Below are 12,637 nucleotides of genomic sequence, written 5' to 3' on the forward strand. Positions count from 1 at the left end.
AATTAAAAAATTTTTTAACTTCTCTATTTTTGAATTTTTTTTTATTTCTTTTGGACATACATAGTTATAATTTGATAGTTCAGACTCACGCTTTTAATTATATTTAAATCGGAAAGCGATATTATGTAGCTGCCATAGGAAGGATCGAGTAATTGAGGATATATAAACTTGTCTAAGCTAGCTTCTTTTCTTGTATAAATTTTAATCTTTTAAAAAATAAAAAGTTTGATAAATTTTTATGAAAAAAATATTTTAAAAAAACCTTTTTTTCCCGATGAAATTCATATAACTCCTAAAAAGCGAATAATTTAAATATATTATATATTAAAAACCGTATTATTAAACCATATTTTTAAGTTTATGACAACCAGCACTTTGGGGTCGGTTTTTATTTTTAATTTTTTACATTGTATTTGGAATCTTTTATTTTGTAGCGCTTTTAAACATATAGATTTCACAGCTTAAAGACCTTTCTATATTTCTCGCTTATAGTAAAATCAGTCATGCCTTTTCCTGCTGTTCCACATGTGCCGACTCCAACTCTGCCGCTTACATTATCCGGAGAGGCAAATATACTTTTCGCTTTCAGTCCAGTTTTTTCTGAGTTTTAGTGGAAAAATTAAGCCATTTATTTTTTTCTGATTCTCGTTCTCTTCCAAATTTTTAAAACGCTGCTGTTTTTTTTTTGCTTTGGTTTTTTTAAATATTCTTTTTGATTGGGCCTGTGACGCCTGTAAGAAAAATGTGTTACTAACTTTAACTGATATTGTTTTTAAATGAATACTTGTTTGAAGGAAACACTTCGTTGCGTGTAGTTCGTTCTCTTAGCTCGTGGACATGTGTAGTGGATCGATTTTGATAGGCATCAAAAATTACTTTGACTTCCCCTTTACTTGTAACGTCTTCAATAGTTGCGTCGTAGTACTGACGATCCTCCTTCCATTTAGCTTGACACTTGTCTCCAATCCTCCAAGTTTTGGCAGCAGAGACTAATTTTTCGGCCTCTAAAAGTGCAGCTTCAATGTCGTCAAAATAGTTGGATGACGCTTTTATAGTTGAAGACGGTTCCACATATGAAGATTTATGCTTTTCTTCTAATTGGGTTTGTATCAGATCTCGAGTAAGGGTAATAACTTCTTGAAGGTCACATCTGAGTTTTAATAGTTCATCATTTTCTGGATCTGTTTGAAGAGCCGCTTCGACCTATAAATTAGAAAAGAACAAATGTTTTTAATATAATATTTTGTACAAATCAGATTATACAAACACTTTTCTGTAAAATTATAAAGAAATGTAAATAGTGAATTGTAATAAAAAAAAACCAAAACAACAACGTGTAAGACCCAAAAACTTTTTTTTTAATGAGCAAAACTTGGCAACAAGAACAAGACAACTTCGGATCTTGTCAATTAGTAACAACGCCTTCTTCTCTATATGAGGGAATTCAATGAGCCGTGTAGTGTCCAAGACCCGTTTCTCGACCCGTATAACCTTACCAACAATCTGGACCGCACCCCCCGGTACAACGACCCTATCTTATGCAGCGGCAGAGCACGACACTAACAGTTTAAAATCGAACTCAGTTTTTCATACTATTCAGTGACGTTTAGAAACAAACCTGCGCTGCATATCAAATCCCAAATCTCTAGCTTTTATTATTCTCGAGATCTCGACGTTCATACGGACAGAAACGACTATATCGACTGGGCTATTGAATCTGATCAAGAATATATATACTTAAGAGTGTCGTGTTCGAAAAAGCTTAATTCTACTTGTTACATACTTTTCAACAAATACTTTTACTCTACGAGTAACGGGTATACAAATTACGTTCATCAAATCTACAAGCTGCAATATCTACTGCACCGTAGAATCACTGTACGAATTGCCAGGGATATGGACACATGGATATCTAATTGAACTCTGCACGCATTCTGCATTACCACTGGTGATGCACATCCAACTGACACCTGCCCTGTAAATAAGGAGGACCATTCTGTCAAAAAATATAAAAACCACTCTGTCAACTATAAAGGCTGCCCTATCTAGAGTTAAACACTTGTCTAAGACAACAAAAAATTGCTGCTCGAAACCCAGTCACCCGACAAAACTTTCCGTGTATACCATACACCACGACCCCGAGAAATTTTATGTTCAGGCGATAAGTTACAACAACGGGTCATTCTTCACCAAAGCACTGCAGGAATAATGCAGCAACCGACATCGAACCTGGATACAGAAATTACTGTTCGTTTGCTTAGTGGATTAGAAGCAAACACAGCGGTACCAATACAGCAAACGCTGCCAAAGCCGACGCAGACTCAAAATCTGCTCTTGGAGCTCTTAATAAAACAAAAAATCTGATTAGATGCTTCTCTAAAAATATCTTTCTGGCGTTTCACAGCACACACAAATAAAACTACAAAAACACCGATAGTATAACAATTGATAGTTTTGATATTTTGCGAACTAAACATTGATACTATCGCGATAATATCATTCATAGCTTCACTTTAGAAATATATACAAGGGAAAATATAGTGCAATTGTTCAACATACAATTTGCAATATTAACTAATACAAATAGGACCTTAATGAACTTTTTTATGTCATCTTTGGCAGCATAAAATCGTAGCATGGAACCAGTTTTTTTAATAAACCGTAGCTTATTGGCTGCCTTAGGTTTAACTTAAAGCCCGTCGTTCCAAAATTGTATTTTTGAGAAACCAAAGACCCTCTAGAACCACCAGAACATAAATGTTTCTGTCAGAAACGAAAATTTCAAGTGAAGTACATTTTGTGGTGGGTTTCCGAAAGGAGCTTGTTATCAATATCATGGTTATTTAAGAAATATAGAAGCACAAATTTCTACTGGGAAACGCCATTTTCTTTCAAAAAGCTTACTTTTAGGGGAGCCATTTACAATGACTTTTGTTTAATCAGTAATTTTTTAAAGTTTTGGATTCGTGTCAGCTCTTGGAGTTTACTTTGAATCGATTGGATAATGTATATAAGTGTAGCTACAGTGTCTTCTGCATAGATGGTCAGGACATGATTAACTACTATTATTATAAAAGTAAACAAACCCAGATCATCTGTTCGTTTTATTCACATGTCGGAGTAGCATTAACTAAATGCTAATGCTCCAGTGGAATTTTTTTCTTTTTTGTCAATAATTTATTTTACACGCCCCACAAGGATAGTCCTTGTTTTCGTGTATGCTTAAAAGTGCAGGACAGGTAAAAGCTTGTCAGCACTCTTGTGTTGTTAAAAGAAGCGCCTTTGTCTATCACAGCTAATAACCCACCGGTCCGCTGGGTGTAGCAAGGCGTCTAGCCAGACGGTTCGTGTGATCCTGCAAGCGATCTCTGTATCGATTTGAAAACTTACAAATTGTCTCCTTAACCGTCGGCACTTCTGTGTCCTGAAACAACACACGATTTTCGATTTCACAATGGTGCCATTTCACCCCCAGTGTCCTCCTGAGCGCCTTTGTTATGCACGTTTGTACCCATTTAAGAGATGACCGTGACCAAGCAAGTTATTTATTATCTAGCTGAGCCACACTCGCGGTCAATTTGTCCTTTCCAACAACGAGGTAGAGGCTAAGCGAACGACCAGGGCGGAGAGCAAATTTGGGGTTCAGTGCAATGTTCCACCGAGAAACCCAACACTCGAATTAATTTAAAAATGTCTGGACACGTCGGGAGGCAGACTATGAGGTACTACCAACTGCAAGAAATGCAGTGTCATCTGCATAGGTGTACAGGAGTGTACCGCGTGCAACTGGGTTTTGAAGATCCGACGCTTCAAAGACGCTTCCTTACACCGAGAAAATTTGAGAACGAAAAAGAGAAGAATCGTTCTTGAAATCGAGGAGAAATTGTTCTTTTTGTTCGAGAAGAAAAGATCTTGAACTCGAGAATAAAAGATCTTAAACTCGAAAAGAAATTACTCTAAAACGTAAAATAAATTGAAAGAGATAAAAATTGGGTCTCGTCATTTCCCTTTAAAATTTTCGGCCGCGGAACGGTGTAGTTTTGTCTTTGATTGATTGAGTGTTGAAAAGTGGAAAGCATGGAGACGGAAACAATAGATGACCGGTTGTTCGACTTATTGGTCTCGTTTGATTTGTTGGAGGCCCAGCGATACTTGCACGGTAAGTAATTAATATTTTATAAAATGAAAACTACGTATATAACTATTATTATTTACATAGATGTAGAAAAAATATTTTATATAATAATTTTCATTTAATTTAAGCAAGTGTGATTGTATTAATTTATTTGTGAACAAAATAAATGTGTTTCGAATGTTTAAATTTACTATTAACACGTGCTTTAGTAAAACGAATGATTTACCACGAGTTTTAAAATATCAATTTACTGCAAGTCACGCTGCTGCAGTCCATGTATGTATGGGTTTTTTGTTTCCTTTGATCCTTATTCTTTTACGTCTTGCAAATGCTCGCACAACAGGCGTACATACATACAAACGAGTATGCGAGCATTAATAAAAAAGCAGTCTTGATCTAAGAAAATGTCTTCTTGATTTCAGTAAATCCGTTCTTGGCTCACTATTGAGCACGAAAATACTGAAATCGAGACTGTTGAGAACGGTTTTTTTTTCTCGGTGTACGGGACCCCAGCACGGTCCACGGTTAGCGACAGCAAACATCCTTTTTTTAAAAGAATGACACGATTAGCTTCCATAATCTCTCAGGCAAAAGTGTCATTAGTTTGTAAAAGAGACTTTCGTGACAAACCCTGTGAAAGGCCTGTCGAAGGCTGAGCAGTATTTGCGATCTTCCAGAGCACCCAGTACATGATTTACTACTCTGTGCAATTGCTCAACAGCACAACGCACTATGGGGCAAACGACTACTTTTTGTGACATTAATTAATAACTTAAAAACGAAGCAATTTTCACGGGTTTTGTTTTTTAAATTTAGTCTATGATACGAAAAGCAAGGTTTTATAAAAAAAATGGGCGAGGTTACGCCCTTTTTTTAGTTTTTTTTTTTTTTTGCTAAATACTAAACAAAAAATTTTGTTTTTTTTATTCAGAAGATAATCTTTTGCAAAATACTCGGTTGGAAAAAAATGGGCGTGGTCTTACCTTTTTGTTAGGATATAACAGGTTTTTTTCTTTTGGGAGAAGTTATTTTCAGAGCAAACGCAGAAATTGTATTGAAAAAAGTTTAAAAAACTTTGAAATAAAGAAATCTTTAATTTCGTTTTAATAAAGCTGCACTTGCAGTTCGAATTAGTTATCTAGCATTGCCCGCCTGCAGGGATGCTGCTTCTGTCACTTCGTTTCCTTAGCCAAGAAGAATGCCTTTGGCTGAAAAGATTTGAGTTTCTTTTGCACTTTGCCCTCTTCTGTGTTACATTGCAGCAAAGGCTTTGACTTTTTTTTTAACAAAATTGCCTCATCTTGCTTGGAACAAGGACAACTTATTAACGCTTTCAAATATTCGAAGGAAGCAATCTCCTTTGCACTCTTTGTCGCCTCTGCTTTCCATATGTTAAAAAACTTGGAGTTTGCAAATTTGAGGTTAGAACCTAAATAGTTTAATTTCAGAAAAGTGCGCAAAAGTGCACTTTTATACTAACAGAATAGAAAAGTAATTGAATAATCTACAACATGTAACAAGTTTTAGAGTTTGAAAGTGCTTGAATCACTTTGTAGCTCTATTTAAAAATAACAACTCACTACAAGCTTTTATATTTTTGAGGGTTATAACTTACACAAAATAACAGGGACGTCACAATCGATAACTACAAATCACATATTACAAACCACTATTGTTAAACTGCATGCCAACAAATTGCACTTGAATTGGTTTTTTTGCTTCTTTTTTAGTGTTAAATTTGGAAGAAAAATTTACGACTTAACAGCGCTCGCTTCAAGTTGCACAAGCAGCTGACTTTGACAGCTGATAGCTTAACAGTAATGCGCTCTGTTAAAATTTTGTGCTCGCAACATTTAAGATTAGGATTCATTCTATTTATCGCGATTAAAAAAAATATATATTTAACGACTTTTGCAAAATGGGTTTTGGCCAAAAAATGTGGTCGTTGGCCCCATAGTGCAATGGCGACTATGAAAGCCAAACATGTGGTCTGGAAGTGCTGCGTCAAACGCAGCTATAGCTAAGCGCCTAGCAAGCATGATCCGCTCAAAAATCTTGGAAAAAGTGGAAACTAGGAAGCACGGGTCTTTTCCTTTTTTGGTTCCATTGTGACTAGAACATGTTTTTAGGGGCTGGAAAATGGCCAAGGGTAAGGTGGCATTAAAGAGTTGGCAGAGCTGCGTAATGACTGAGCTATGCAGAGCATTTGCTACCCTTCTGTCAATCGCATCCAGGCCAGGTGCCTTAGTGGAAACTAGTCCTCTAAGATGATCACGAATCTCACCCTCGTCTTCTGGACGCACATCAACAGGAGGGCCAAAAGAGAGTCCTAATCTAGAGATCGTTGTTTGGACTTCTTGGCTTGATGCAAAATCACATGGAGTGAAGCGGGTTTCCAAATCATCTGCAAATACTTCAGCAATCTCGGAATCACTATGAGCCCAAGTGCCATCGTTACGTTTAAGTGAGAATCTCTGAAGCCGCTTTCCACAGCGCAAAACCCGTGATGGCACCGATATTCAGATTTGGCCAAACGGAGGACTTTTAGTTCTGACACAGCAGCCTTCCACCTTGCAATGTCGATGGTATGCCTTGTCCACATCCAGACGCGCGGAGTGCATGTCCTTTTCTGGCCAAGGTAGCAGTTTCTGGCTTCAAAGCCGACTAAGATGGTGGAGGAATAGGAACACTTTTAGCAGAAGGGGCAGATATTCATGAGCTGACCAAGAATGATGATGTCCAGGACAGTAGACAGCACCGAACGAAATTCTGCCAAACCCAGTGACCAATTTTATGGCAACTGCTTGCAATGTGAAAGCACTTTTCCACGCACTGTGCTTCTCTCTCAAACTGACCCCGCCGCCTAAAGTACGTTCTATTTTTCGAATGCGATCGCGAAAATCGGCCCATACAGTAGTGTATCCAATTATAATTATTAAAATGGAACACGTGCACGATAAAGCGACACTGCTGCGTGTGATCGGGGCATACCGAAGAGATAATGTAACGCAAATGAGCTTAAACCTCATCGGCCTAGACTCGCCAGCGTTTATATAAGTTAACACCCAAAATAATACAATTTCTCAGACAGAGGAAATGAGTAAGCATTGATTGCACAACAAACAGCAAAGCAATGCCCTCAATAATAGAATTTCCCAAACCGTAGAAGAGAGCATTAATTGCACAACTAACAGCAAAGCAATGCTCTCAATAAAGTTCTAACGAACTTAGCTTGCACCTTTTTGTCAGCGATCGTGGGAATGCAGAATAGCCAATTTCCAAAGTTGATCGAACTCAACTTAGTGCATACAACAAAAACTATAATTAAAATGCACTGGCCAATTACAATTAAGTTTGGCCAACGGCGACGGCGACCAAGAGCAGCAACCAATAATATGAAAGAACGTCAGCAGAAACATCAACAGCGGCAGAGACGGCGGCAGCGATGGAGCGACGCGTAGCTATAAAAACAATTGTTTAATCTAAGTAAGTTAGTTCTTAATCCAACTCAATAAAGAAAAGTTAGATTTTTTATATAAAAATCATAATCAATCTTTTAACTGGCGCCCGAGCAGGGACCTGATTAAAACCGCGAAAGGATAACAAGTTCCGCGTCTCGCGAAGTTCAGAAAGTAAAAAATTCTGACGTTTCGTTTCAAACCTCCGCCTAATCAGTGAGAAGTAAAAAACCAAAAATACCGAGATTCGGAAGTGCAAAAGTGCCGTTTAAAAAACGCCGCAAATTGTCACTCCTGAAAAAAAAAAACAGGACTTGTACCCGGTGGAATAATCAGGCCAAATTTTATCGCCGTGATCCCTTTAGTATCCGTTCGAAGGGAACGTGAATTAAGGTACAGAGAAGGCCCCTTAGTAAACTCACACTCAGGAGAGATCGTTGCAGAGTGGGATAAAACGGAATCTGCCGAGCCTGTCATCACGAGAGCACGCCGAGATATGTTACTACTGTAAGAATAGTTTTAAGCAATTTATTAACAAAAACATAAAAAATATTTAATCGAAAAATATTCAAAGAAGAAAAAGTTTTACCCAAATATAAAGTGTAGAAGACATATTTTAGTGAGTTAAAAAGAAAAAAATCCAAAATATAGGGAAAATAAAAATTCCCACACAATAATTACAAAGGTAATAAAAAATCGCACACCCTAATTCTTAGAAGACAACTTCCGAATTCTGAATAACTAAAATTAAAAAATTAAATTAAACTTTTCGCTGCTCATATATCCATACCCAAAATGACCGAACAAGATTTGGCAGACAGACTCGCGAATCTTACCGGACCCTCATCAGCCAGTTCCACACAAATAAACACACGAATCATGACCGAGAGGGACATTGAGGAAAAAATAAAAACAATCTTAGAGACAAATCTCAGTAAACTAGTAAAGGAAATACTTAATCCAAATAAAGATTTTTCCAAATATACAGACCAAACAATTAAAAGAGAATTAACGCACAATCTTAGTGAGTTAGATAAATTACCAGACATTGTTCGGACACTTAGAGACTTTTCAGGAAACAAAAGTGAATATTCATCATGGAGGAAAAGTGTCGAGAGGGTGTTAAAAATCTATGAAAACAGAATTGGTTCACCAAAATATTATGGAATTCTTTTAGCAATCCGTAACAAAATTACTGGTCAAGCGGACGCACTATTAGAATCATATAATACCCCCTTAGATTGGACAGCTATTTCAAAATGCCTAACAGCGCATTTCGCCGACAAGCGCGACTTAAAGACCTTAGAATATCAACTATATGCTCTTAACCAAGGTAACAATACTATAGATGAATATTATCAGGCAGTCTATCAACAATTATCACTAATTCTGAACCAAATTGGCAGCTTAGATGCCTCACAAGAAACTATACAATCTCTGACAGCCATGTATAGGGAAAAAGCCTTAGACACTTTTGTCAGAGGACTTAATGGAAACCTGGCACAATTGCTGGCCATTAAAGAACCACATGACTTAGGACACGCTCTACATTTATGCAGTCTGCTAGAGAATCAAAATGCTAGGAATAACCAGACACCAAAAACTCCGTATTTAGGGAGGGCACCCATGCTACCACCTAAACCTCAACAACCATATCGGATGGTAGCCGTCAAACAAAATTTCCATCCGCATCTCTACCATAACCCAAACCAATCCGGAAAACCCCTAATTACTCAAACTAACCAATTCAAATCTTATAGTCAACCTTATACAAACCAATCCGGTGTAGTAGCGTCCTATAACATACCAAAACCTCCGCCACGACTACAACCGAAACCGGTACCTATGGACGTAGATCAGTCAGTTCGATCACGTCATATAAATTATATGAACAAACCAGCAAATAATGATTATGCAGGGAAAAGACCTCTCAGCACCGCTAATGCCCCAAATAATAATAAGATGCCAAGACAGTTCCATATTCAACCAGAGACAGGAAGGTAACGCGCAGCAAAATTCAGATGAAGCTTCATCAAGTTCAGAACAAGAGTATTATCAGTTGGCAGAAGAAAATAACGTTAACGAACTTCAGGAGGAATATGTATGGCAAAGCGATAACGAACAACAAGAATACATAGATATGTCAGAAGTTTATTTTTTAGAATAAATCGTTCCTCACTACCTTACTTTAAAGTAACCACGGGGAACGGAAAAATTCTAAAATTCTTAATCGACACGGGCTCTAATCAAAATTATATTCAAAATCAATTAGTACCAAATCCAAAGCCAAATGAGAACACTTTTTCAGTTAGTTCAGTCGGTGGTAACAATAAAATAACACAACACGCAATACTTAAGCTCGCTAATATTTCGGATACACCCATGAAATTCTTTTTACTAGACACCCTGAAAACCTTTCATGGTATCTTGGGCAATGACACAATGAAAAGACTAGGAGCAATAATAGATGTAAAAAATGATATATTAATTCTCGGAAATAAACGCAAAATTAAAATTCATCAACTAGCGACACAAGCAGTAAATACAATTGGACCGCAAGTCAGCCATATGACCGAGTCACAAAAATCAATAATAAAACTCCTCGTACAAAGCCACAAAATTCTCTTCGCAGATCCCGATTCAAAGTTAGCATACACAACTAAAGTAGTAGGTGAGATCAGAACTTCAGTTCTCCAGTTTACGGAAAACATTACCCATACCCAATATCACTCAAACAAGAGGTAGAAAAACAAATAACTGAGATGCTAAGAGATGGTATTATAAGACCTTCAAGATCACCATATAATGCACCAGTCTGGGTAGTTCCGAAAAAGTCCGGCCAGTCCGAAGAAAAAAAGTACAGATTAGTAATTGATTATAGGAAACTTAATGAAGTTACTATCTCAGATCAGTATCCCATACCCGAAATTGGAGAAATTATTGCGCAGCTCGGGGACAACAAATATTTTTCGGTATTAGATCTCAAGAGCGGTTTTCATCAAATACCACTAAAAGATACAGACATAGAAAAAACAGCATTCGCGGTAAATGGCGGAAAATATGAATTTACGAGACTCCCATTCGGTTTGAAAAATTCCCCTTCCATTTTTCAAAGAGCGTTAGACGACATATTGAGAGAATACATAGGGAAAATCTGCTATGTATACGTTGATGATATTATAGTCTTTAGCAAAAACGAAGTGGAGCACGGCAAAAACTTGGAAAGAGTATTTTCAACGCTACAAAACGCAAATATGAGGGTTCAAATAGAGAAATGCCATTTTTTTAAAAACGAAGTAGACTTCTTGGGGTACACAATATCAGAAAATGGAGTAAAAACCAACATAGATAAAATAAAAGCGATTACAAAATTTCCAGTCCCAAAAACATTAAAAGATCTCCGTTCCTTTTTGGGCATGACAGGTTATTATAGGCGGTTCATAAAAGATTACGCCAAAATAGCAAAACCCCTAACCATTCTTCTAAGAGGCGAAGAAGGCCGGATATCTAAGACCAAGTCAAGCAGAACTGCTATCAACTTGAGCAAAGATGCGATTACAGCATTCGAGAAACTTAAAAATACTTTCGTCTCCAGGGAGGTTACCCTTGCCTATCCAGATTTCGGAAAAGAATTTCAATTGACTACTGACGCTTCAAGTTACGCAATAGGCGCAGTATTGGAACAAAATCATAGGCCAATAACGTTCATTTCACGCACCCTGTCAAAGACTGAAGAGAACTACGCAACTAACGAAAGAGAGATGCTCGCGATCGTTTGGGCGCTCCAAAGTTTAAGACATTATCTTTACGGGTATTCAAAAGTGGTAATATACACGGATCACCAACCCTTGAGTTTTTCGAATAGCGTAAATAACCATAACGCTAAGCTTAAACGCTGGAGAGACCTCATTGGCGAGTATAACCACGAGATCAGGTACAAGCCCGGAGTAGCTAATGTGGTAGCGGACGCGTTGTCCCGGGCCCCCGCAGAAATTAACTCAATCAGCTCCTCAGCATCAGCCAATAGCGACGAAAGCTCGTCACACAACCTCATATTTTCAGTAGAAGCTCCAATTAACGTATTTAAAAACCAATTATTATTACTGACTGCCGATACAGAATCCTATAGCTTCGAAATGCCATACCCAACATACCACAGACACATAATTAAACAAAAATCTTACACGGAAGAAAAACTTATTGCAATCTTAACTAGTAAACTTGATCCGAAGCTTATAAACGGAATCATTACATCCGAAGAGGTAATGGGAAAAATTCAAAACATTTACCCTACCTATTTTAAATCATACAAGGTAAGGTTTACTCAAAACGAAATAGACGACGTAACTTCGGAGTCCCAACAAAACGAAATAATTATCCTCGAACATAAACGAGCCCATAGAGATGCAAAAGAGAACAAATTACAAATTTTGAAGAATTATTTCTTTCCACAACTTACCAAGAAAATCCAAGCAATAGTTCAAGCCTGTCAAACTTGTAAAGAATCAAAATACGATAGACACCCCCCAAAAGGAGAAATCCAACCGACCCCTATTCCTAATTACCCAGGAGAAATAGTTCACATAGATATTTATATTACCGAAAAACATAGAGTCTTAACGGGAATTGACAAGTTTTCAAAATATGTTCAAGTAAAAATTTTAGAGTCAAGAGCATCTGAAGATATTAAAAATCCGTTGAGGGAAATGTTAATTGCTTTCGGTATGCCGAAATGGATAATAATGGACAACGAACGATCATTTGGCTCAGCAGCAATAAAGTTTATGTTAGAAGATGAACTCAAAATATCATTACACACCACCGCACCGTACGCATCGACAAGTAACGGACAAATAGAAAGGTCTCATTCAACCCTATCTGAAATCATGCGGTGTCTCAAAAAAGACAACGGGAGCATATCATTTGAAGATTTAATCTTTAAAGCAGTTCAAGAATATAATAAATCGATACATTCTGTAACAAAAGAAAGACCCATAGACATATTTTTCAGAAGCACAATCTCTAGTTCAACAGAAGACATAGA

At 37.2% G+C, this 12,637-nt stretch overlaps 1 protein-coding gene across 1 annotated transcript in view; it reads right to left on the reverse strand.

Annotated features, from left to right (window-relative positions):
• Window positions 1-286: 286 nt before the first annotated feature.
• The window catches only part of LOC128265736 (survival of motor neuron-related-splicing factor 30-like), a 40,343-nt gene continuing 27,992 nt past the window's right edge, over window positions 287-12,637 (reverse strand). Inside the window, 5 exon segments of the mRNA XM_053001935.1 lie at window positions 287-594; window positions 597-653; window positions 656-683; window positions 686-731; window positions 785-1,203. Coding sequence (XP_052857895.1) covers window positions 455-594; window positions 597-653; window positions 656-683; window positions 686-731; window positions 785-1,203 — 690 coding nt within the window. The 3' untranslated portion in view covers window positions 287-454.

Source organism: Drosophila gunungcola, unplaced genomic scaffold (assembly GCF_025200985.1).
Source record: "Drosophila gunungcola strain Sukarami unplaced genomic scaffold, Dgunungcola_SK_2 000149F, whole genome shotgun sequence".
Classification (NCBI taxonomy): Eukaryota; Metazoa; Arthropoda; class Insecta; order Diptera; family Drosophilidae; genus Drosophila; species Drosophila gunungcola.